Below are 24848 nucleotides of genomic sequence, written 5' to 3'. Positions count from 1 at the left end.
GGGTCCCATTTACAGAGTTTACTGATCTTCCCCATTGCTTGTAAACGTCTGCTGATTGTTTCTTGTGACGCATCTAATGCTTGTGCCAATTGCTGTTGAGTTTGAGTTAGGTCATCATGCAGTAACGTCTGTAATTGCTCGTCTTCGCAGTTTTGTGATGTACCAGAGCGCGCACTGTCTTTCACATTGAAATCACCATGTTTAAATTGTCGAAACCATGTCTCACATGTTCTAATCAATGGAGCGAATTCACCGTATGTTTGTACCAGCAAACGATGACTTTCCAAAGCCTTTTTCTTGATTAAATAAAGAAAGCAATGCGTGCCACAAATGTTCTTTTCAGGCACAAATGTCAGCATGATCACTGAAAGATACAACACAAACATTAGTGTTTGGTGAACTCAACTTGTGTGTGTTGGTAGGTTATTGTCAGATGAACAAACTGACGTATGTGTCAAATTCATATGCTGCGTACTGTTCGCTGGCACTATCTCTTAGTGAAACCAGAAAAGACTTATGCATACACCTAATAAGAATTGAATTTTAGCAGTTTTATTTCTAAGCAGATGCCTGAATTTTGATAATGGTCAATACGGACTATAAACATGAAGTTTATAACTTGCAATATGATGTATCGGTGCAATATGTGAACACACTCTCCAGACTTCTATCTCCCCTATTCTACAAAATTCACAAAATAAATAGTCTTGGATTTTTTTTATGAATCTGAGTTACGTTGCACCAACACAGATAGGTTATATGGCGATCTTGAAAAAAATAACACAATGAATTCATTTAAAAACCTGACATCATGAAAATAAGAACATTTTCTTAACTTTATTAGGAACAAACACAAAGGGGAGAATAGGCAATATGGCAATATCAATGACAATCCTCTATGGGAGATCATTCATATGACAAAGCATGAGGGTAATATACTAGCAGCACTTATAGCATGGATTGGGATCAAATAGAATAGTCAATGTCTGCTTACCCTCATATGTAACCGTGTGTTCTGTATCTTCCGCATACACATCCACAGCAGAATTAATTACTGTCAGCTTGGCTTCTTGTTTCAACACCATGATGTCCTCTAAAACAGATGAGAACAAATTTGATCAGCATGGTTTCTCATTTCAACACCATGATGTCCTCTAAAACAGATGAGAATTAATTAAATTGGCATAGCTTCTTGTTTCAACATCAAGATGTCTTCTGAAGGAGAACAAATTAGATCAACATACCTTCTTGTTTCAACACTAAAACAAGGTGTGAATGGATCAGATTATTTGTGAAGCTAATAGTTTATTCGAGGTGAGTTTATTAGCCATCCAAATTGATTTTTCTCACTAGATCTCCCTTGTAATCAATTCAAGAGGAAAACAACCCATGTTGAAATCTTTTGTAGGACTAGCTTAAGTACTCATCCCCTGCAAAGGTTACAAAATGGGATAAAAAATGTTGAACTGTTTATGGAGACTGACTATTGCATCCAGTCATAGTTACTTATCCTGCTCATAAATAATGAGTTATCCAGAATGCCTAGCATGCTGAATAATTACAGTGAAAATTCTTAGATCAACTAATGACAACTTGTGTGAAAGCATGCGTTTTACAGTTTGGGAACAATTTATGAGAGATATTCTGCTCACCGATGGTACTCAGACTGACGAATTAATATAATTATTAATTAAACTTGGGAGAACTGAAGGTACATGTCTATTTCCATTGAAGGAAATACTGCTGCAAGCACACTGTGCTATTAGAGATCCTTTAACGTCTTTAATTTTAAATACAGTAATGTGATTAAGGTTTATGTTTCTTGGAACACTATTAAGAACCAGAAATTATCCCAGTTTCTTCCTCCCAGACCATGTAAAGAGTTATTCAAAATTGAAGTTTCGTGAAATAACCAAAGAGAAGGTCAGGGTTTTGATCAGCATGCTAACAGTGTTAGGGAATATGCCTATGTTTTACATTTTCCAGCTTCTGAAAAGAGTGTTGTTAACATTATTTTAGATAATTTGTTACATGAAGAGAAGATGTATTTCTATTTTCTAAACAAACCCTGCCCATCCTTTAAAATTCATGCAAATGCCAGTAAGGTTAAAAACATCAAGAGAGAGAGTATCCCCTTCCATGTCCTATACCCATTTTAGCTCCACCCTTTCAGTGAATCAATTTTCTGTTCATGTTAGTAAAGGTCCGGTGCAGTCTTTCTGGACATGTGGGCAAGCAGTGTAAGAGAATAACTATGCCTAATCTGGTGGCCATGATCATTAAGGCATCAAGTCTCTATGGTCTGACATTGTGGTGGTTCAAACCCCATTGGTGGAAAAAATTTGCACCAACAGAATGTTGGCTGGCATGGTAGGAGAGGTGGTGGTACACAATTTCCAATCACTAGATTGCATACCAAAAGCTTGGATTCCATTCCCAACGCTATCCCCTCCACAGTGTTTATATGGAGCGAGAGAGAGCATATGACGCTGTTGATAGTGATTTGTCCGTCCATTGGATGAGTACATTAAGCCTTGAGCAGAACCCTTGGTGTTATTTGACAGGAGTAGGCTATGTACTGACACTGTGTTTTACCCTCATTATGATCATCTCAAATCCAGACGTAATAATAATAATAATAATTTTGTGTGGCTATTTCTAGCCGAGTGCAGCCCTTGTAAGGCAGACCCTCCGATGAGGATGGGTGGCATCTGCCATATGTACGTAACTGCTTGTTATTGTGGTGGAGGATAGTGTTATGTGTGGTGTGTGAGTTGCAGGGATGTTGGGGACAGCACAAACACCCAGCCCCTGCGCCATTGGGATTAACCAATGAAGGTTAAAATCCCCGACCCGGCCGGGAATCAAATCCGGGACCCTCTGAACCGAAGGCCAGTACGCTGACCATTCAGCCAATGAGAATCCAGACGTGAAGGTCACCCATGGATGCCAAAAGGAAAGACCTTCTCCAGGCAAATAACATACATGATTTTGAACTTTAAAAGAAAAGGAATCTAGTTAAATAAAGAGGTGACATCTCACATGGGAAGGTCCATGAGCAGCTACTGTATTTAACAAAGGGTAGGGTAATCATTATTATTCTTACTGGTGCTGCTAATATTAAAACTCCTTCTTTCAAATCATTCACAACCAGTATTCATAGAAAAAGAATATGCCAAAGTCTCTTGTAGCCTATGCATCTTATGTTTCATATTAGCTGTTATTGGTGGTCTTAGCTATTATAATTCTCTTCTGTGCACTATTTCTTGGAGAGGAGTGAGCATTTTATGGGGGATCTGAGCATTGATACGAACTAGTTTCCAAAGTCTCAAACTTCAAATGAATTCTGTAACATACATCCTAAAACCAAAGGAGAACATCTCAATAATTAAAAAAAGGGTTAATAACTGGTTTCTTGTTTAAGTTACCAAGCGACCGACCTACCAAGAGCACATGGTCGTACTCGAGGTTCTTTTGGTCATTTCGTATCTCGGACCTCATGCTCAAGTAAGCGATTTCTTTACTTGAGTTCAGTAAAAATTCACTGGAGTTAACTCGAATAGGTGTTTGTCTCAAGTTCAAGTTGAAATATTCGACTCATCACATTACTAGTATATTTTATCATGGCTAAGAAATATTTTTCTGAGCTCCCATAAAATATCTTAATAACTGCCATGAAATGAGTGCTAACTTTGTTTTGTTTTCTTCTTTCACAGGAGTAGCACTATATCAGGTTGTACTATGCCTTAATCTTTCACCTTGTTCATCATTAACTATTTTTTTTTAAGTTCCTTATATTGTGGTTAACGAGTGTGTTTATATTGTATTTCCACAAGTTGTATTAGTTTCCTTTTATACACTGTGTGTTTATTTCTCTCTTTATTCATATGAGTTTCACCTGTCCCTTTTTATGATGGTGTTAATTAACCCTTGAGCAGGTGCACGTATGTATAAAGTGCGCCAACTACAAATAACATTGCCTTGTACCATTCCACTGTTCTTTTATGACTGCATAGGGTCACTTTAGTCAGTCCATCGTTCAGGTCTCCTTGAAGGAATTGTTCGGGATTTGCGGTCCTCCCAGTACTTCTTCAGACGCTCCGATCTTCGTGCCCTTTCCTTGGTTGAAAATATGCGTGTTGTTGGTTTGTTTCATGTAAGGGTAAGGCTTGTATTCTTGAGTTTTGTATTCAATTTTATCTTATTTGTGGTGTCTTCTGTTGTAAGGCCTATTTTCTTCAGATCCTCTCCTACTTCTCTGATCCATTTACATCCTGTTGTGGTATTTTTTGAGACGAGATTGTGTTGTACTAGTTGTTTCAGAAGTTTTGAATCCTGCACCCTCATGATATGTCCAAAGAATCCCAGTCTCCTCTTACGCATAGTATCTGTAATGGGTTCTAGCTCTTTGTACACGACTTTGTTAGGTATTATCTGACACTGTTCATCTTTCTGGTATTTTTTTGTTGATACAGGTTCTTCCAATCCTCCTTACACTTTTCTGAAGTCTGCCAGTCTTTGATTGTTTATTCAGGTGAAAAACTGTTTCTGCTGCATATGTAGCTTCTTGTTTTATAACTGTGTTGTAGTGTTTTATTTTTGCATTTATTGATAGACATTTCTTTTTGTAGATATCCCATGTTAATTTTTTGGCTTTAGCTAATCTATTTGTTCTTGTTTAGATTGAGATTTTTTTCATTTAGTTTATGTGTTATTACTTCTCTAAGATATTTAAATTGAGTTAATATTTTGATTTTATTACCATTTATGGAAACTTCTTTTAGTTGTGTTGGTTTTTGGGGCATAATTTCTGTTTTTTCAAATGATATTTTGAGGCCAATTTTATTTGCAATGTTTTGAAGTTCTGAGATCTGGGTTTTTGCTTCTTTTATGTCCATTGCTAGTAATGCTAAATCGTCGGTGAAACTCAATTTGTTTTGATTTTTCGGCCATTCTTTTATTTTTGGGGGACATTTTCTAAACCATTCCCTCATTACCATTTCTAGAACACAATTAAATAATAGTGGTGAGAGCCCATCTCTCTGCCGTAGTCCAGTTTTAATTTCAAATGACTCTGATGTTTCACCCCTAAACTTCACTTTTGATTTGGTGTTAGAGTCAATTTTATCATGTTTATTAATTTGGGGTGTAGTCCAAGGTGTCTTAATATTTTAAACAGAGATTCTCTACGGATGCAATCATAAGCTTTCTTGAAATCTACAAATGTTATCATCATATCTCCATTTCTTCTCCTTTTGTACTCCATTATCAACTTAAGACTCATGATCTGATCAGGACAGCTCCTCCAGGGTCTGAAACCTCCTTGATATTCTCCTAGTTCTTTCTCAAGTTGTAATCTTATCCTATTAAGGATGATTATTGAAAATATTTTGTATGTTATGTCTAGGAGCGAGATTCCCCTGTAGTTATTAGGGTCGGTTTTGTCTCCTTTTTTGTGCAGTGGGTGAATGAGGGCTGTTGTTCAGAGTTCTGGTAGTTCTTCTTTAATCCAGATAGAGACAAGTTGTTGATGGAAGGCAACTTTTGCTGGTCTTCCTTCATATTTCCAGATTTCCGCAAAGATCTGATCTTCTCCTGGCGCTTTGTAGTTTTTTAACTTATTCAGTGCTTGATAGACTTCCTTTATTATGTGGGGACTGATGTTCTCTGGTGATGTTTTTAATGGGGTGTTGGTGTCCAAATGAAGGAGTTCTGTAGGTTCCTCATAATTTAGAAGCTTGTTGAAATATTTAGCCAGAATTTCTCCATTGCCTTTATTGTTATGAGCCAGCTTACCATTTTCATCCTTCATCAGTAGGGTGAGGGGTTTATATTTTTGGAGCTGTTTTCTGAAGGTTTTGTATAGTATGCGCACTTTTTAGTGATAGATTTTTGTACTCGTTGGAGAAGTAAGAAGGGTTCCGTTAATACTACCAACTGAATGGAAATGAAATCTGAATTGAATTGATAATATGATCGATCGATATGAATTTTATAAACCTTTATTATTTTAAGCAAACGACTGTGTCACACACACAATATATAATACTATATAACATTTCCCGTTGCGAAACGTGTTCCTAGCATGAATTCTATAGTTTGGCTTTGCTGTGTAAACAACAATAGTACGAGTACTTAAAGTGTACGCCAGATGTCCCACAACGATGATAAGCGATTCTTAGTTTGTGTTTCAAAGGTTGCCGAATCTCGAAGATAACCGAAGTCGACCACTTCAGCACTAGGGTGTAAATCTATCACTAAAAACTGCGCAGATAGTAGTAGTCCCTTGATTGAGTTTTATTGAATTCTTCTTCAGTTAATTGCAGTGTGTCCTTATGATGCTGTCTTTTTATTCTTCTTAAGACTTGGGTAGTTTCTTTTCTCTGTTTTACTAGATTTTGATAGGATATTTCTGTTTTTTAGGACTGATGTAATAGCCATGCCTGATGACTTTTCTCCACTGTTTCATCACATTCACTGTTCCACCATTGGTGTTTTTTACATGGTTTAATTGGAGCCAGGTCTTCTGCAATTTGTTTAAGGTTGTGTACTAAGTCTTCAAGTTTATAAGTGATTTTAATTTTTTCAGTTGCTTTTTGGTAATTTTCATTGTTGATTAGCTGGGTAGGATCTATTTTTCTTTTAGTTTTAGGGGCTTGCTTTTGTTGTCTCCCCTGGGGAGTGAGTTTAATTTTAATTTTAACTACGTAGTGATCTGAAACTGTGTCTATTCCTCAGTGGACTTTGACATCCGCTGGGGGGTTAAAAGTATTCTAATTAATTCCATCTTTATTATCTTAACAAACTTGTTTTATTATAATTTTCTTGACCTTGCGGCTTGCAATTGTAGGATTATTATGTCAGGCTCCGTTTATTTGGAATAATAATAATAATAATAATAATAATAATAATAATAATAATAATAATAATAATAATAATAATAATAATAATAATAATAATAATAATACCGGGAGGTACACCTCAACCCCGTACATTTAAAAGAAGTGCCTTAAGGAACATTATCTATTGAACAAGTCTTGAAACAGCTAATGCATAAAGTTGGGACACTGACCAGAAGATGTCACTACTGAAAAACTGAGTATTATGTTATTTTAAAGTTTCCTAAACTGATTGGATTTATTTGTTTTGTTTTGGTGTACATCAAGAAGTTTGAACTTTTCTCCATAGATGTCTTTACAAAAAATTGAGGTCTGCACTCTGGCGCAAGGTGGAAGAATGAGTGATTTAAAGAAATTTTGTGTTTATTGGTTTTTCTCAACTAAATTAACTTTCATTTATTTTGGTACTTCAAGGTTTACAACTCTTCCTTCTCATCCCACCAGCTTTTGAATCTGGCCAATAAGAAATTTTCTGTAATTATTTTTCAGCCAATCCCAGGCTTCTTGTAGGTTTTTGGTTGAACCAATAAAAATGAGAGGGTGTGTCCGGATTTAGTCCAGAGCCTTCTCGAACCCTCCCCTCGGGTATATAAGCTGAGGCTTTTCCAAGTTACCTTGTCTTATAGATCGTCGAGTTATTGAGTGTGTGTGTTAAGACAGGAGGCGGGGAGCCTCAATCTTCGGCAGGCAATGGCCAGGTAATGGCCACCAGTTTTCTATCTCTGTAGCTATCTCCACAAACTCCCCCAAGGGGAAGGTTCTAAACTTTACCTATGTAACCATCTGTTTTCTACAATGTAAACTTCTTCTTCTAATGTAAAATTTCATAAAGTCTTAAACTGTAAATTCGGGGATAGAGAGTGCGTTTCCATCTCAAGTTCCCCTTCAATTTGTCTTGAGGGGACTACGATTTTGTAACTGTTTTTCTTTCTGTAAAGCATCAATTAACTTTTCTTTCGAGTCACCTCAGTAGTGTGGGATTAGCCTCTGCATCATCGGGCCACTAGCCCAAGTACGGTTTTAAACTTGATTTTCAAGGAGCGCAAGAATACGCTCCATACATTTTTGAGTTGGGCCAGTAATTTAACCTGTTCTTCTTTTCACGAAGGTCCAGTAGTATGGGTACTAGATACCACTGCATTAACTAGACTGTAAATTGTAGGTTGTGCCTAGAGAGGCCAGAGAAAAGTTTTTTGCAAAGTTGCCTTGGGTAGGCTATAAGAGTTTGGGAGCACAGACTCCTTGGTTGAATTTGTAGAGCATGTAAGCTCTTTTCTGAGATTTGTGTAATTTTGAGTGGTGCCTTTGGAAGGCCGTAAAATGGTTACTGTTGGAGCCAAGTGCTCGTGAAAATGGTGTATTGGGAGATATCTCTCCTTATCTAACTAAACTCAACATTTCCAATTTGGTCCCTATTTTTTGGTTTTTCAATTCTCGTATCAAAATTGTTATTGTACCTGATAACTTGCTCCTTCACCTGGTGAAGAATTTTGTTAAGTGTGAGATCTGAAAAGAAATATAACCTTTATTTTAAAGTTTTATATTAATCTTTGATATTGTAGATAGATCCATTCCCACCAGCACCTTCTTTCACCTCTGTGTTCTACAGATAACCCTGGAATAATAATAATAATAATAATAATAATAATAATAATAATAATAATAATAATAATAATAATAATAATAATAATAATAATAATAATAATAATCGTATGGCCTTAGCTACCATGTGGAGACATTTCAATTTGACATCATCTGGTTGTCTGCTCGTCAATTTCGATGTTCTGTTTTACTCTAGGCCTACTACTTGGCAGACCGAGTAAACCATAATTCTCTTGGGCGACTATGGCTGAGATTTTAATAAATGTTGTCGGGTAAACACCAAATGTGTCAGCAAAGATCTTTTACATGCTGACATCGTATGACATGGAGTGCTGAATGGATTTTATTTTGCCCTTCAAAAATCCAATTACCTCTGCAGGGTTTGAACCCACTATCTTGGGATCCGAAGGCCGACATTCTACCAGTGATCCACAGAGGCAGCTATCTGGAGTGACTGAATGGTGTATTGGTAAATATTCCTTATTATTTAGTTTGATGTTTTATAGCTCTTCGGTATATTGTTTGTAATGCTTCTCTGTGAGCATGCTGTTCTTTGTGACTTTGTATCCTTGACAATTTCATGAGGCATACACCAAGTCCCACGTGGCAAATAATAAGAACGTTTTATATCAACTCAGAACCAGCTTCAGGACAAGGGTGCAGAAAATTCAAGAAGGAGAACATTCTAAATAATCATAATCTTTAGTATGTTGTATAAGAAACGCCATTACACTAGAGGACTAAAGATTGCTATATGTATACAAACTTCCTCAGGCTGTTTAAGGTGTATGATCATGGCCCTAAATAAAAAGTGTATACAAATTGTAAACAAGCAGTTGCTAGTAAAACAATTTACTGGAGACCAGGACAAGACAACACTGATGGTCAACCGGTACCGTGCATCGAGAAATGCAACGTATTGTGTAGTCTCCGAAACATCTCGCAACACTTGGTATAGAGTAATGCTGTATATCATACCCACAAATGTAAACAATTCCCATGTACCCTCTAGGAATGGCCGAGATACCATTCAGCACAGACCTGCTCGATGTGAAGCCATCCAGCTGGAGTAGAGAAAGTTTAAGAGAGTATGACACAAAACGAGGTGACAACATTGCGTTTGAAAGGGTCATCTGTCCGACATTCAGTTTGAGGCCATCTAAACTGAATAGTGCATTAGTGTTGCTACTAGGGTGTTATGTACATGATATGTTACGAACAAAGTCCTGAAAGTAAAGAAGAGATCTCTGATATCAGCTCCTGGTTACAGAAACTCTCGCTTGTCCCAAGAAGAGGACGTGTTAACTGGCCTATTTTTACCAAGTGTGGCTCCGTGGCTGACTGGTTAGCATGCTGGCTTTTAGTCCAAGGGGTCTCGGTTTTAACTGCCGGCCAGGTGGGAGATATTTAACCTTCACTGGATAATTCCTCTTGCTTGGGGGCTGGTTGTTTGTGCTGTCTTCAACATTAGAATTCATCTTAGGCAGAGCCCCATCCTCGCAGACGTGCAGGTCGCCTATGGGCTGTTAACTTGAAAGATCTGTACAAGGCATCTTCAGAGGCCGTAAACCATTACTATCATTCAATAAGTTTATTCACTTATGAACACAATGTGTTTAATAAATATTATTAAACTAATCAACAGTACACTTCAAATGTTGTTAGAATAGAGAATGTACATGTGTGGTTAGTTATTCTTCACTGAACTAATGAGAGTAATTTTATGGCAACCATATCAAGCAGCCAGAAGACAATTTCTGCACATCTTTTTTGGCTTTATCTTCCTGATTTACATGTCATGTGTTTTTGTATCATCTATTTCATTCTGCCATTCTTCATTACAGTAATTCCTATTAATTCTGCAAGTGTTTGATAACTCTTAACAAAAGGATATTTCCATTAACCGCTTAGTTGCATCAACTGCGTATACATGTAATGGCATACTGTCCGCTAGTTGCGTGAACCACTTTCAAGAGTCAAGTCCAAGTCCATTTTTTGGGGTTCGTTTACTAAAAATAAGGAAAATATGGGTACACATTGAAGGGAGTCAACTTTAAAATATAAATGACAAGAATGTCTAATTTTGTTTCATCCGGTGTTAAAGATCTGCTATCTCAGAACTTGCTCAGTCCACTGCACATGCATAGCTCTCATACGTTTATTGTATTGAGTATGAACAACAAGTGAAGGTATTAAGATGTGAGACCGACTGGAAGTGAAAGACTACAACCACAGCAAACGATCTGCTGAAGACCCCACTTCCATTATTAATATCAGAGCAGAAAGTGTTAACCTCTGCGAAAGATATCCATAAGGATGTACATTTCTTTCAGCACTTCGAAAGGGAACAAATATGGACCAACTTTCTCCAATCTCTCAACAATATTATTACCTTCAAGCAAGGTTTCTTTCATAAAAGATTAAGATGTCACAACTCTTTTGATGCCCTTCCTAGTGCCACATGATGCAGACAGCTTTTACACCAATTCTGTTCACTGTGCTAAGGACAGTTATACAGCTGTGTCCTATGCACATCAGCCATCAGAATAGGTGTGTGTGTTCTGAAACATTCATTCCTATCAATAACCAGTGATATGGTGAATTAGAAGTGCTGAAAACGAGTCATTATTATCCATTACATCCTTAAGTTCAATACAAAACTGTATTAAATGTGTTAAGAATATTAAATGTATTAAGAAGAATAACATTCTAACACTTCCTCATTTCTTTGTAACTGGTTTGCATGTAAAATGTTGCCAAGTCCATTGACTGAACTGGTTTTGATGGATATTCTCTAATACAAACTCTTGTATTTCAATAAATACACAAATAGCATTAAAGGATTCAGTACCGGGCGAGTTGGCCGTGCGGTTATGGTCGTGCAGCTGTGAGCTTGCATACGGGAGATAGTGGGTTCGAACCCCACTGTTGGCAGCCCTGAAGATGGTTTTCCATGGTTTCCCATTTTCACACCAGGCAAATGCTGGGGCCGTACCTTAATTAAGGCCATGGCCACTTCCTTCCCATTCCTAGGCCTTTCCTATCCCATCATTGCCATAAGACCTACCTGTGTCGGTGCAACGTAAAGCAAATAGTAAAAATTTTTTTAAAAAAAGAACCAGTCCTATAGCTATTATTATTTGTATTCAGCTAGACTACACACATGCAGAACAAAGTGTGCAACCTTGCCTGGACTTGATTATTGCTACTCCTGAAGATATTTGGAAATAGACTGAAATAATTTTATTAATTCATCTACACAAATAAAGTTGTATGGGGTCCACTGTCTGTAATTTTGTTTGTTTTGCCAATTTCTCAGATATTTATCCATTTTTGGTCAACTCAAGACCGTATCATTGGTTTTTATTTTTCGTGTCTGTTTGTCTGTTGTTCCACCATCACAGTGAAACGGCTGGATAGATCTCAACTAAACTTCATATTTAGAGTATACTCATCCCAAGGAAGGTTTCAATATGCATATGACTTAAAAATCTCTGAATAGAGATTCTGTTCATAGGAAAACCAGAACAGTTTTCTTCCATTTTCTCTTACACTATTGATTTTCTGTAAATCCGTGGATTATATGCGAAATGTCCCTTCGTTATAAACAACTTTTATTATGTACATAATTTCACTTACTCTTCAAATAACGGAAAAACATACTATTTTCTGTGGGTCTCATGCTCTGCATTGAGTGCCCGATAGACCGACAACGAACCTGCAGGTTTGCATGGCAACATCTCTGACTGCTTGCCAGCAGGGAAATAACATATTGCCATTTTTGTAGTCGTTCCTGTAAACTCTTGGTTGACCAGGCGAGTTGGCCGTGTGCGTAGAGGCGCGCGGTTGTGAGCTTGCATCCGGGAGATCGTGGGTTCAAGCCCCACTGTCGGCAGCCCTGAAGATGGTTTTCTGTGGCCCATTTTCACACCAGGCAAATGCTGGGGCTGTACCTTAATTAAGGCCATGGCCGCTTCCTTCCAACTCCTAGGCCTTTCCTGTCCCATCGTCGCCATAAGACCTATCTGTGTCGGTGCGACGTAAAGCAACTAGCAAAAACTCTTGGTTGTTCCTTGGGTAGAAAGCAAGAGAGATGTTAAATGGCCATTTTGCGGGATATTGGCAGAATACCGTTGGAGGTTACAGCTGTTCTCAGATAGCACTAAGGGGCATTGTTAATGTTTGAACAGTACTGCAGAATGTAGCCCATTATTTCACACCATAAGGTGTTTTCTGGTATTTGCTATCATTTTTACTGTATTTCTATTCTACTTCTCCTTTCCACTTTAATTTCTTGTCTCTGCCTTGCCTCTTTAGGCTTAAGTCATCCTCTTATCTGTTTATCTAAGAATCCATGTGCCTTAATTTCTCCTCTGTTGCCGCCTTCTTATAACCGTAACTCATACCATCACAATTTATTGAGGGGTATTTTATTTTCCAATACATCCATTTGGTATTTAGGTATTTGTCTTATCTGACTGTCCTCAGTTATAATCCCACTTCCTAATAATTTCAACTTTCTTAACTGTATTACTTTCTTCCTTTATTTATCCATATGTATGCAATTGCTAATCCCAAAACCTGGACACACTGTTTTTGAGGAAAAATTCCAAGCTGTTCAAGTGTATGACTTTTGGCCCCAGAAAATATTGAAATGTGGATTCATTTTAATGGTGGTGCACCTTCGTTTCGGGGTAGTTTTTTCTAAACGGTAAGTCGTATTACAAAACTGATAGCACAATTGCAGTTCAATTTGGAGACATCTAGAGCTATGGTCCTATGATTTATTGTTGTGTTTCAATTGTTGATATGTTAGATAGTGCTGCATTTCTCAATTATAATCAAATATCTTTAACTCGACTGTGACTGGCATTAGGAAAAAGGGCCTGTTTTTATAATGAAAACTCCATCTCTACTGTGAATGGGGGTTGCAACATGAGCCTGCCGATATAATAGAAACTCCCGAACTCAATTGTGATGGCAGTAGGGAATGTGGCCTGCCATTATTGCCAAAACTTCCCCAATGCCTACCTTACATTGGAAAAAATATATGGCGTCCTCCCTGTTTTTTTTTTTTTTTGTTTTTTTTTTTTTGGATAGCGCTAAGAAACATGCAATTTAATATATTCTTACTCACTGTCTTTACTGTCTTTAGGGAGAAATCTGTATACAACGTAGAATACCATAGCGAAGCACGCATACATTTACTAGTCAGTTAATAAAACTGATTCATAGAGAAGAACTGAATGAGTCCTGTGGAGACCCACCTAAGAATCTGGAAGGTAATATATGGTAACATAGAGGAGTTGTAAGGGCACAGAGTCTTGAACTACTTCTCTTTACTATTTAACGTTTTTAGTTTGTTGAAGTTGGTAACAGGTACATACAAAGCAACAAGTGTGTTATTCTTCTTCTTTTTAAAATGAGAATGATGAGTTGTTAATATTGTCAGTGTAAACATTTAAAGTAATAAATGGTCTAAGGTGCACGTGCATAATATCTTGGACTACATTCAGACAATAATATTAACAAGAGTGTTACAGAGTTAATTCTCACATTCAGTCTCCGGATTATGATGATGATGTAATAATATAATAATGTTATTGGCTTTACATCCCACTAAATACTTCTTTACGGTTTTTGGAGATGCTGAGGTGCCGGAATTTAGTCCTGCAGGAGTTGTTTCATGTTCCAGTAGATCTACCAACAGAATCAAACCTGCCAAGTTGAGGCCAGAAGGCCAGCGCCTCAACCGTATGAGCCACTCAGCCCGGCCTGATGATGATGATGATGATGATGATGATGATGATTATGATGATGATGATGATGAAGAAGAAGACTGATTGCGGCAATACATTACCATTCCAGTCACAGACAGATAGCTCTTGCACCAGCAAATGAGAAGCCCCTTCCCTTGTTCCTCGCACAACGAACTGCACCGGCAAAGCATTGCTGAAGACTCCATAGTCCTTCTTGATAATTTCCTGTTGCCACCCACTGACCTGGAGAGAGAGAATAAAATCATTAACTTAGACTCAGAACTAAACAAGGAATGGAAATATTAACACATGTAAGGTGGTTCAAGGAAGACGGCTGATTTCTTTTCAAAATAAACAATAAACTTATTCGATTAACATATTATCCTTCAAGGTAGTACAAGAATACACATGTGAAGAATCGTACGGAGTTGAATTTCATACAGCAAGTAAAAGGCAAGGAAATACCAATCACAATCACTATTGTTAGTAAGAAATCGACAATGCACCTGGAGGGGGTAGAAGTTGGTCATGAAGGAAGTCGTTTATCTTATTGTTCGATTCTCTCTGAATGAGAGGAGATATTCTCAAGATGTCCTCATAATACAGTTATTCACAGAACACATCTGTTTGTGATCTATGGCTACAGAAGTATGGAAAACTTTGGAAGTGAATTACAGAGAAGACATGCAATGCTAAAGTTCATACAGCTGTGGAAGATACAATAGTATCTCATGAAGTGAAACACAACATCTACAGTGAGCAATTTGAAAGAGGCGCATGGAATACCCCTCTTTGTATCAAACCATGCTGCTCTCTGGTGATAAACAAGCCATAACAAGGGATAACTGAAAATTTGAAAATCCAAAGGGGCTAAGTGACAAAGTCAATATTTTGAGATATTAACAAAATAAATTTGCATGAATACAGTAAAAGAACTTACTCTTTCACATTATGGAACCAGAAAGTGTGTACATATGCCTTTCAATGCATCCTTTCTTAACACAAACTACCAGTATTTCCTGAGTAACTAGTTGCGAGGATCTTCAATTAGGATCTCACAGAATTATTTATCAAGGAAAATGTTCAATAATTGTCCAAGTTCTTTGAAACCTTTTAAGAAAAGAGTAAGTAAACAATTAATAGGGCATTTGCCACCTGGGTGACAGTTCTAAATGCAAATCAATGATGATTAATTGATTTGGTTATTGCCTGAAACTTACTCAAATTTCAGTAACAACAGTTGCTAAACCTACCATCCCCTCAGGATAGTGCAAAGGATATATTCCTTCATTCAGAGGAGTGTTCCCTTAATGTAAGGTACATGGGTTTGAGTCTCTATGGACTCAAGAATTCTTACAGAAAGGTACTGAGAACATAGAAAGAATCTTGTGATTACATTTTTGGACACTGAAGAGATCTATGACAATGTCCCTTGGAACAAGATCTGGGAATGTCTGGAAGACCTCAGGTGCCAAAGTACCCAAATGACAATGTAAATTATACCAAAATTGCTACAACTGTGTTCAGAAAGGCAGTGGATGTTACAGAAGATGGTACTACGTGTGATTATCTGCCCGAGTGTCTGGCAGCCAGTAACAAACCAGGCAAACTAAGAGAGAACCAATGGCTGCTGGCGGAGGAGTTCTCCCTTAGCAGGTTTGATGAAACCTGTGTGTAGGAAATGACACATAAATTTATCACAATCTACTACTTTGCAGATTGGTTAGAAGACTATCAAAGACTAAAGAAGTTTACTCTGACAGAAAAACCTCACCTTGTGTTAGGCCCAGCAAGCTAGCAAGGGGAGAATTTTTTTTGTCAAATCACTTTCAACAGTAAAATGAGCCTGAGATGTAAACAGAAACCAAGACAGAGACCTCCTTCTATGTATAATTCCAGAAAGGAACAGTGATAACCCCAAAGTTAAACATTATTATTCAAAGAAGAAAATTTCCAGACAGAAAAACAAATTCAAAATAGCAACATTAAATACCATGACTCTGACCGCTAAATGTATGGCACTTGTAGATCTCATGGAAAGAAGAAAGATGGAGGGCCTTGGACTAAGCAAAACAAAGTGGAAAGGGAAAGGAAATAAACTGTTGCAGAAAGAGTACAAACTCTACTGGCATGGAAATAAGAAGGAAACAAGGAATGGTGAGGCATTCATAATCAGCAAGAACATCATCGATGCTGTGGCTGATATAGAATATGTTAATGAATGAATTATTAAGCTATATCAGAAAATAGCCATTGTTCAGGTTTATGCTCCACAGACTGGGTGTTGTCAAGAAGAGAAATATGACTTTTTTTCAAGAATTAGAGGACCACATTGAACAAGATAATACTCTTCTTATGGGAGACCTAAAAACTCAGGTAGGAATTGAGGACAGGGTATGAGGCAGTGATTGGTCCTCATAGATATAAAAATAGGAACCACGAGGGTGAATGTCTCCTTGACTTCTGCATACAAAACAACCTAATAATCAAAAACATCTGGTTAAAAAAGCAGCTGAGCCATAAGATCACCAGGTACAGCTGGAATGGAGGGCAGCAATCTCTTAATGACTATGTCACTGCAGACAAAGAGGTGTGAAAGTTCTGCCAGGAGAAAGTTTAGGTAGTGACCACAGGTTGCTAGTAACCACCTTAGGAAACAACATAGTAAAAAAAATAAATACCAGGCATAAACCCAAGATGAAAGTTTGGACATTTAAAAAACCAGATAAAAAGTCTGAATACCAGATGAAAATTAGGGACAAATTACCCAAATGTGAAGTGGAAACAGCTGAAAAAGAATGGTTTGGATTTAAGAAAACCTTGTGGACACTGCAATAAATATTGTTGGCAAAGCAAGTAGCAGAGTAAGACAGAAAGAAACCCCATGGTGGAAGAAACTGTCCGAGGAGCAATAAAGGAGAGAAATGAAATTAGGAAAATAGACAAAGAATGTCAGAAAGGTGTGGCAAGGAATAAAGAGACGTTAGAAGAACTCCATCAGCTGTACTGAGACCTGAAGCTTAAAGTGAAATGAATCATTTCTAATGAGAAAGAGAAAACCTGTACTGAATTTGCAAAGAAACTAGAAGAGGACAGCAAGAACAACAAGAAACTTATAGCAAGTGGTGAGAAGCAAGAAAAGCAACTGTGAAAGAAAGAAGATGGAAACATCACTTGGAATGACAAAGAGACAAGAGATGGGGCAGTATTTTGAAAAATCATACAAGTATAAATGTGAAAATTTAAATATTGTACAACAGGAGACCATGGTGAAAGATAATATTTAAAACGTGGAGCCTTCTATAACATGGATGGAAATGGAAAATGTCCTAAAGAACATGAGTAAAGCAAAGGCAACAGGCACAGACGAGGTAAGCGCTGACATGATCAAGGCTGCTGGAGTGCAAGGATTGCAGTGGTTGTTTAAAGTCCTAAGCACCATTTGGAAAGAAGAAAAACTACACAAAGACTGGACTAAAGGAGTCATCATCCCTCTATTTAAGAAAGGAAAATAATGGAAAGAATCACAGAAGAGAGATTAATAACCATCACCGAACCACAGCTTGAAGAGGAGCAGTTTGATTTTAGAAGGAACAGGGCAACAACAGATGTGATATTTTCTGGAAGGATGGTCATAGAGAAGCACTGGAAAAAAAAAAAAAGGATGTTATCTTTATTTTCCTAGATACTGAGAAGGCTTATGACAGTGTACAGTGACAAAAAAAAAATCTGGGAATACCTTGAGAATAGATCTATACTATGTGCTTTAATTAATAAAGTCAAAATGCTGCGTGAACACTGCCAGAGTTGTGTCCAAATAGGGGATGGATATTCAGAGTGGTTTGAGACTAGGCAAGGTGTACAACAAGGCAGCACACTATCACCACTTTTATTCATCATTGTAATTGATGAAATAATGAAAAGAGTTAAGAGACTCAACCACAATTCTGAGTTTAATGCTGTTGCTTTTGCAGATGAGATGTGGTTATATGGGGTGAGAGTGAGGCTGAAGTACAACAGAAACTGAATGACTGGAATGCTATATTCAAGCGATTTGGTCTCAAGATATTGTAATGTAACTAACGTTATGGACACGCTTATTGAACTTAAATTTTGTACGGATAAGCAACTGCATTCCGTTTATATCTTTCGATGACATATCAACATTTATTTTACAAGGTGTCTGGGTTAAAGTTATAATAATACAAAATTTAATAACTTGAGAAATAATGGAGATGTTTATTGGCGGTTTGTTTCTACAACTAGGGTAACTCAAAATATTTTCTGTGTTCGCTTGCGGTGGTGGTGGTATCACATGTGCATGCATGTACTGTCCGCACACTTTATCTTGATGCATTTGTGTACGGCGGTGAGGAGTAAGGAGGGAGCTGTCCCGGTATCGATAGTGCTGCCTGGTGCTGCCAACTGAATGAAAATGAAATCTGAATTGAATCGAGAATATGATCGATCGATATGAAATTTCTAAACCGTTATCATCTTAAGCCAACAACTATGTCACATACACATTATATAACATTATAAAACATATCTCTCGATGCGAATCTTGTTCCTAGCATGAATTCTAAACTTTGGCTTTGATGTGTAAACAACAGTACGAGTACGTAATGTGTACGCCAGATGTCGCACAACGATGCTTAAGCGATTCATAGTTTGTGTTTCAAAGGTTGCCAGTACGAATCTCGAAGATCGCCGAGGTCGACCGATTCAGCACTAGGATGTAAATGCGCCAAGATAAAGTGTGCGGACAGTAACTGCATTGTTCACGATAAGCGCGCCAGTAACCATGTGGACTCCACAGCAGAAGGTGTTCTGTGTGCTTTCGCTTATGGAGATAAAATCCGTTACACTAGTACAACGCAGATTTCGGCATGAGTATGGACTGTTACCAACTGATGATGTTCCCACTTACGTAACAATCATGAAATGGGACAGGCACCTTCGAGAATCTGGGACCTTGCTGTCAATGTCGGGCCGCCACGCCAAGCACGCAGTTTCAGAGGCTACTGTTGATTTAATCCGTGAGTCCTTCAAGCGGAGCCCTCGTAAGTCAATTCGATAAGCAAGTAGGCAGTTACAGTTACCTCGTTTGACAGTACATGATGTTGTCCACAAAAGATTGCGCCTATGGGTGTACAAACTGCAGCTTCATCAGAAAATCAAACCTTAGGACAGGCTGCTACGGAAGGCATTTGCGGAGACAATTCTGGCAAAAAATTTATGGAAACAGGGCATTCCTCAATTCGGTCTGTTTCTCAGATGAGGCTACATTCCATATTTCCAGCACGGTAAACAAGTGCAATTGCCGCATATGGGGATCTGAACCCCCCTTCACGTTCTTCTTCTTCTTCTTCTTCTTGAAAGGTGTGGTTGGACTCATGTGTTATCGTCCAGTCACGAAAACATTAATTACTTAACACTGACACATGTATCACTCGTATTGTACTTTAAAAAGTAATTGATAGAAAAAAAAAGGAAAAAAAAAACATTCCATAGGAGTCACACAAGAAACGATGATAACATATAGACAGAGGGTAAAGAGATTTATATCCTACCAAAATTATGATAAACATTTTGCAATGGAAGAGAGAGCATAAAGAGACTGTCAGAGGATTATAATATAATATGTGCTTCATCAAGAAACTGATTTATGCTGTTCACAAGAGTAGGAGTTAGAGAGGATAATAAACACGAAATACTTGTGGGGAAGGGGATGCCCATGTTAAGCAAAGAGGATAGGAAGCGCTGGCGGGGAACATCAAAAGCAGGACATTGTAACAGAAGATGATTACTGTCAGTATCAGACAAGCCACAAGCACAGGAAGTTGGGGGAGGAAGATGAAAACGATTTTTATATTGGGGAGTAAGGGCATGATTAAAACGTAGACGTATAGGGGAACGTGGGGCGGAACGGAACCTTAAAATTTTAACACAGTGTGATTGGTTCAGCGATGTAATTAAACAAGACAAAGTTATTGCTCTTATTTCACAACATATCATGCAACAGAAAACAAGTAAAAAATAACAGAGATAATAAATGTAAGTAGTAAAACTTGGCATAAAATAATATATTCCGAATGGACCATTCTGCCCCAAGCATCGGGGTAGAATGGAACCATGGATGGAAATGTCAAACTTTCCTCACTTTTATGTAGTTTTCTCTATTTCATGTCAATCTGAAGTATCGTTATTATCCATTATTCTAATGTTCTTTACAGAAATAACAAATCTGACTCAATAATGAATTAAATCACCGGCAAAATTCACAAACGAATCTAAACTTCAGATCTCAGTGGTGATCCAGCCTGTTTCATAGCATTCTGCCCATCCACCAGAGGAGCAGACCCAGTTCAAATTCCTTTCGTTCCTTTTTCCTCGGAAATATCAGCATTGGTGGCATGTAGGCATCAGCTGCAGAAAAGCATATCTCTGCTGTGACTGTTTCTCCTCTCTCAGAAGACGTTATGACATCAACTTGCCTTTTTCCCTTCAGAGCAATTACTTTTGAATGTCCCTTAGGGTTCACTGTTATTCCAGTCTCCTCACAGTTAAAAATACGATCAGCTCTCAGATTGTATTTCTCACAACATTCAAAGAGGAGGTCAAAGAAGTTCTGAATATTTGATTGATTAAAACCCATTGCTCGGGCACCAGAAGTTGCTTCAGGTTTTCGAAGGCTTAATTCTGAATGGCTTGTAAGAAAATTTTGCATCCAGTCTATACCTGCCAGTTGTTTTATTTTTGTTGAATGGATGTTCAGTGTGGTTCCTTTCGGCCAATTGGTACGCTACAGCACGGCAATCATTAAGTGTCAAACCAAAGATAATGAACTCCACCAATTTGATGTACTCCACAACGTCATGTTCTTGTTCTGCAGTGAACACAGTTCGAAATTTACTCGCACATTTGTCTACAGGGTGTTTGTCATCTACTATTTTTTCTTCACGTATTTCTGCAGTGTAGTTTTGGGAACTTGAAATTGCTGTGCGGCTTTTCTTAACCCTATCCCTTTCTTTACCACTGCTGCTACTGCCAGTTCCATACTCTCCGAAGACCAGTTTTGCCGGTCTGTTTTTCTTGAGTAATTTTTGACCATCTGTAATAAAACAATAACGAATTAAACCCCATTGAATTTGAAGGTATTAACCTGTACTACAGTAATTAGGCTAACACTTTAAATAACATGAGAACAAGCACAGCTAAGCAGGTGCTGAGAACGGGGATGGGTCACAATGGAACTATGGGGCAGAATGGAACCGGGGCACAACGGAACCGTGGTCCATTCTGCCCCGTGATGTAAGGTTATATTCAACAAGCCACCAGCAGAAATTATATTTGAAATATACAAAATATATGATGAAAGGTTGTAGTAAATAATATGTACTTTGAAGAAGAACTACGAATAAACATAGTTCTGCAAAATCTGAATGCTTACCTTGAGGAGAAAATGTTCCAGAAGTTAGAAATGTAGGAATAACACGAGGCACACCGTAACTTAACCAAGACCGAACACATGGAGATCTCTAGAATTGCTGCCAACTGTTTTCTGGCCTTCAGGAGAATAGTTCCTGAAACTTTCGTAAGAGTGCAGTAATGAGTAGGGGATTTAAAGGCAGAGTTCCGTTCCGCCCCGTGGTTCCATTCCGCCCCATGTTCCCCTAATAGATGTGATATGGCGTCGAGAGTACGTACCATAATAAAACCACGGTTTAAGAGGAATAACAGGTTGTAATTGATGATAAAAACATCCCTTTTCTCGTGACGTTTCATTCCAATCGGACTGCCAATGTTGATATGCTATATCCCGCACTTCATGAATGAGATCAGAAGGGGGGATCGCAAGAAAAAGAGAGGGGGATTGTTGTGATGCTCGTTTAGCTGCCTGATCAGCAGTCCCATTCCCCATGATACCAGAGTGACTGGGAACCCAAACTAGAGTTACATAAACACCAGAACGAGTAAGGATATATAAGAGATACTTAACGCTATATAAGTACCAATTAGGGGAAGAGAGAGGCGAGCATAAGGCATGCAGAACATTTTGTGCATCCGTGAAAATCGTAACCTTATCATAAGCATGTGACCTGATGGTAATGAGGGCTTGTCGAATAGCAAACAATTCGGCGGTAAAAACAGAAAAGGCAGAAGGGAGGGAAAACTCAGAGAGAGTATATGGTTGGGGGATATAAAAGGCTGCTCCAACGCCGTGTGCTGATTTTGATCCGTCAGTAAAAATGCTTACTTCCCTTATGTAGAGGGAAAGTCGAATACGTTTAGTTGCAAGAGGGGAAAGAGGAGTAGAATGTGTTAGACAAGAAAATGATTCAGAAGAAGATATAATTACTTGAGGACAAAAGGACTGACTGTCATAAGGGATAGAGTATAAAGGCAATGTGGGTAAACGGAGGAGCTCATCTTCTCTTGGTATAAGAGAACGAAATGCGGTATATAAAGCAGGGACACGGTTTCCACGGGGAGATTTGGAAGAATAATAAGAATGTAAAAGTCGTAGCTTGGGGATAAGCTGAGACCGGGTGACAGTAAAATGTTTGAGGACATACTTAGCGGCTATAGTCTGTCGCCGAATCTTTAAAGGCTGTTCACCGGCTTCTATTAATAAGGCATTGGTTGGTGTAGTTTTAAGTGCTCCTAAACAGACACGTAGTGCGCGGTATTGTATTGTATTTAAACGTGCAAGGGTAGTAGCAGAAGCGGTGTCGATAAAAAGAGCACAATAATCTAGTAAGGATCGAATAGTTGCTCTGTAAAGGAGAATAGCTGTAACGGGGTCAGCGCCCCAACTTCGACGGGTGATCGTACGTAAAATAGAAGTAAAACGATCAGTTTTACGTTGAAGAGAGACCACATAAGGAGTCCATGATAATTTGTGGTCCAATATGACTCCAAGGTAGGGATGCTGATTAACAAAGGGGATAGTAAGACGATCAAGAAGGAGAGGAGAACGGTTAGGTGCGCGAGTATGGGTAAATAGGATTGCAGCACATTTGGAAGGCGAGAGTGAGAAACCATGTTCATGTAACCAGAGAACAACCTCATGAAGGACACATTCTATTTTTCTCCTACACACATCAACACTATCATGTGATACGTATAAAACATAGTCGTCTGCGTAAGCTAAAACTCGTGCGTTCTTTGTAATTATACGTTCTAAATCTCGCATATAAAGCGCAAAGAGGATACCGCTTAGTATATCACCCTGTGGGACTCCATGCGAAACGTGTCTTCCTGGAAACGGGGGGAAGGGGGATTTGAGAATGAGAGTGCGAGAAGTATATAGGCGTTCTAATAGAGAAATAAAAGCAGAGGGAAAGCCAAGCAAATCAAGGCACGACCATAATAGATGTAAAGGAACGGAATCATAAGCTCCTTGAATATCAAGAAAAACAGTAATAGTGCTATGTTTACGATGTCTAGCTAGTAGGAGATCAGTCAACAAAATATTGAGTGGATCTTGTGTGCTACGTCCTTTAAAAAAGGCATACTGATATTTAGGAAGGATCTGATGTTTCTCCATAACCCAGAGAAGACGCCGTAGTAGAATTTTTTGAAAGAGTTTCCTAACACAGGAACTTAAAACAATGCCACGATAACTTAAAGGAGAAGAGGGATCTTTTCCAGGTTTAAGAATTGGGACTAAATGAAAGTTGTTCCACTGTGCCGGTACCTGTAAGGTGAGAAGGATATTATTAAAAAGAGAAAGTAAGACAAGAAGACCGGTATGGGGTAAAAGTCGGAGCATAGTGTAAGTGATACTATCAGGACCAGGAGATGAACTACGAACTACTTGTAAAACGGACTGTAATTCGGAGAGTTGGATGGGTTGAAGTAAAACAGAAAATTGGGGGGATATGGGACGGAAAGAAGAAAAGGGAGGCGGAATTGTGAAGTCAGGTGTTATAGTATATAGAAAAGAAAGAAGGACATTAGGCAGAATAATCGAATGCGCAGGGTGTACAGAAGTAACACGGGTAAGTGCGCGAATGGCGTTCCAAAGGGATGTTGCAGATACGCGATGATTAAGAGAGGAAATGAAGGCCTTCCAAGACTCGCGTCTCTTTGCATTAAATATGCGTTTGATACATGCATTATGACGTTTCAATGTTAAATAATTAGCTAGTGTCATATTCTTACGATACAATTTAAATAAAGCTGTTCGCCGCAGTATTAACTTGTGACATTCGTCGTCCCACCAATGTATTTTCTGATAAGGACGGGGGCAGAGGGAGGGGATAAATTTGAATGGATGGAAAGTCTCAACATATGAGGAGAGAATGCGTAGAAGGGTAGGATAGTCTAAGGTATTGGGCGTGTATTGAAGGAAATGGGTGTGAAGGAAACTACAATACGATTGTTTATCAAAATTTCGGAAAGACCGAATATTACTGAGCTGAGAGGGTGGGGATGAGGAAAAGGGTGGTTTACAAACACCAAAAGAAATAATAATAGGGAAATGATCACTCAGATGAGTGTCACTGAGTATATGCCACACGGTATTAGGAGTCATGTGGTCATGGCAGAGCGAAAGATCAACAGAACTAGGGGGTGAACC

At 38.3% G+C, this 24848-nt stretch overlaps 1 protein-coding gene across 1 annotated transcript in view; it reads right to left on the bottom strand.

The window, feature by feature from the left end:
* The window catches only part of LOC136873786 (uncharacterized), a 788774-nt gene that overhangs the window by 251931 nt on the left and 511995 nt on the right, over positions 1-24848 (bottom strand). Inside the window, exons 14-15 of the mRNA XM_068227569.1 lie at positions 14362-14503; positions 995-1093 (exon numbers count right to left, since the gene is read on the bottom strand). Coding sequence (XP_068083670.1) covers positions 995-1093; positions 14362-14503 — 241 coding nt within the window. The remainder of the gene's footprint in view (positions 1-994; positions 1094-14361; positions 14504-24848) is intronic.

The sequence above is a fragment of the Anabrus simplex genome, chromosome 5 (genome assembly GCF_040414725.1).
Source record: "Anabrus simplex isolate iqAnaSimp1 chromosome 5, ASM4041472v1, whole genome shotgun sequence".
NCBI classification, from domain to species: domain Eukaryota; kingdom Metazoa; phylum Arthropoda; class Insecta; order Orthoptera; family Tettigoniidae; genus Anabrus; species Anabrus simplex.
This window is presented reverse-complemented; position numbering and strand designations above follow the sequence as displayed.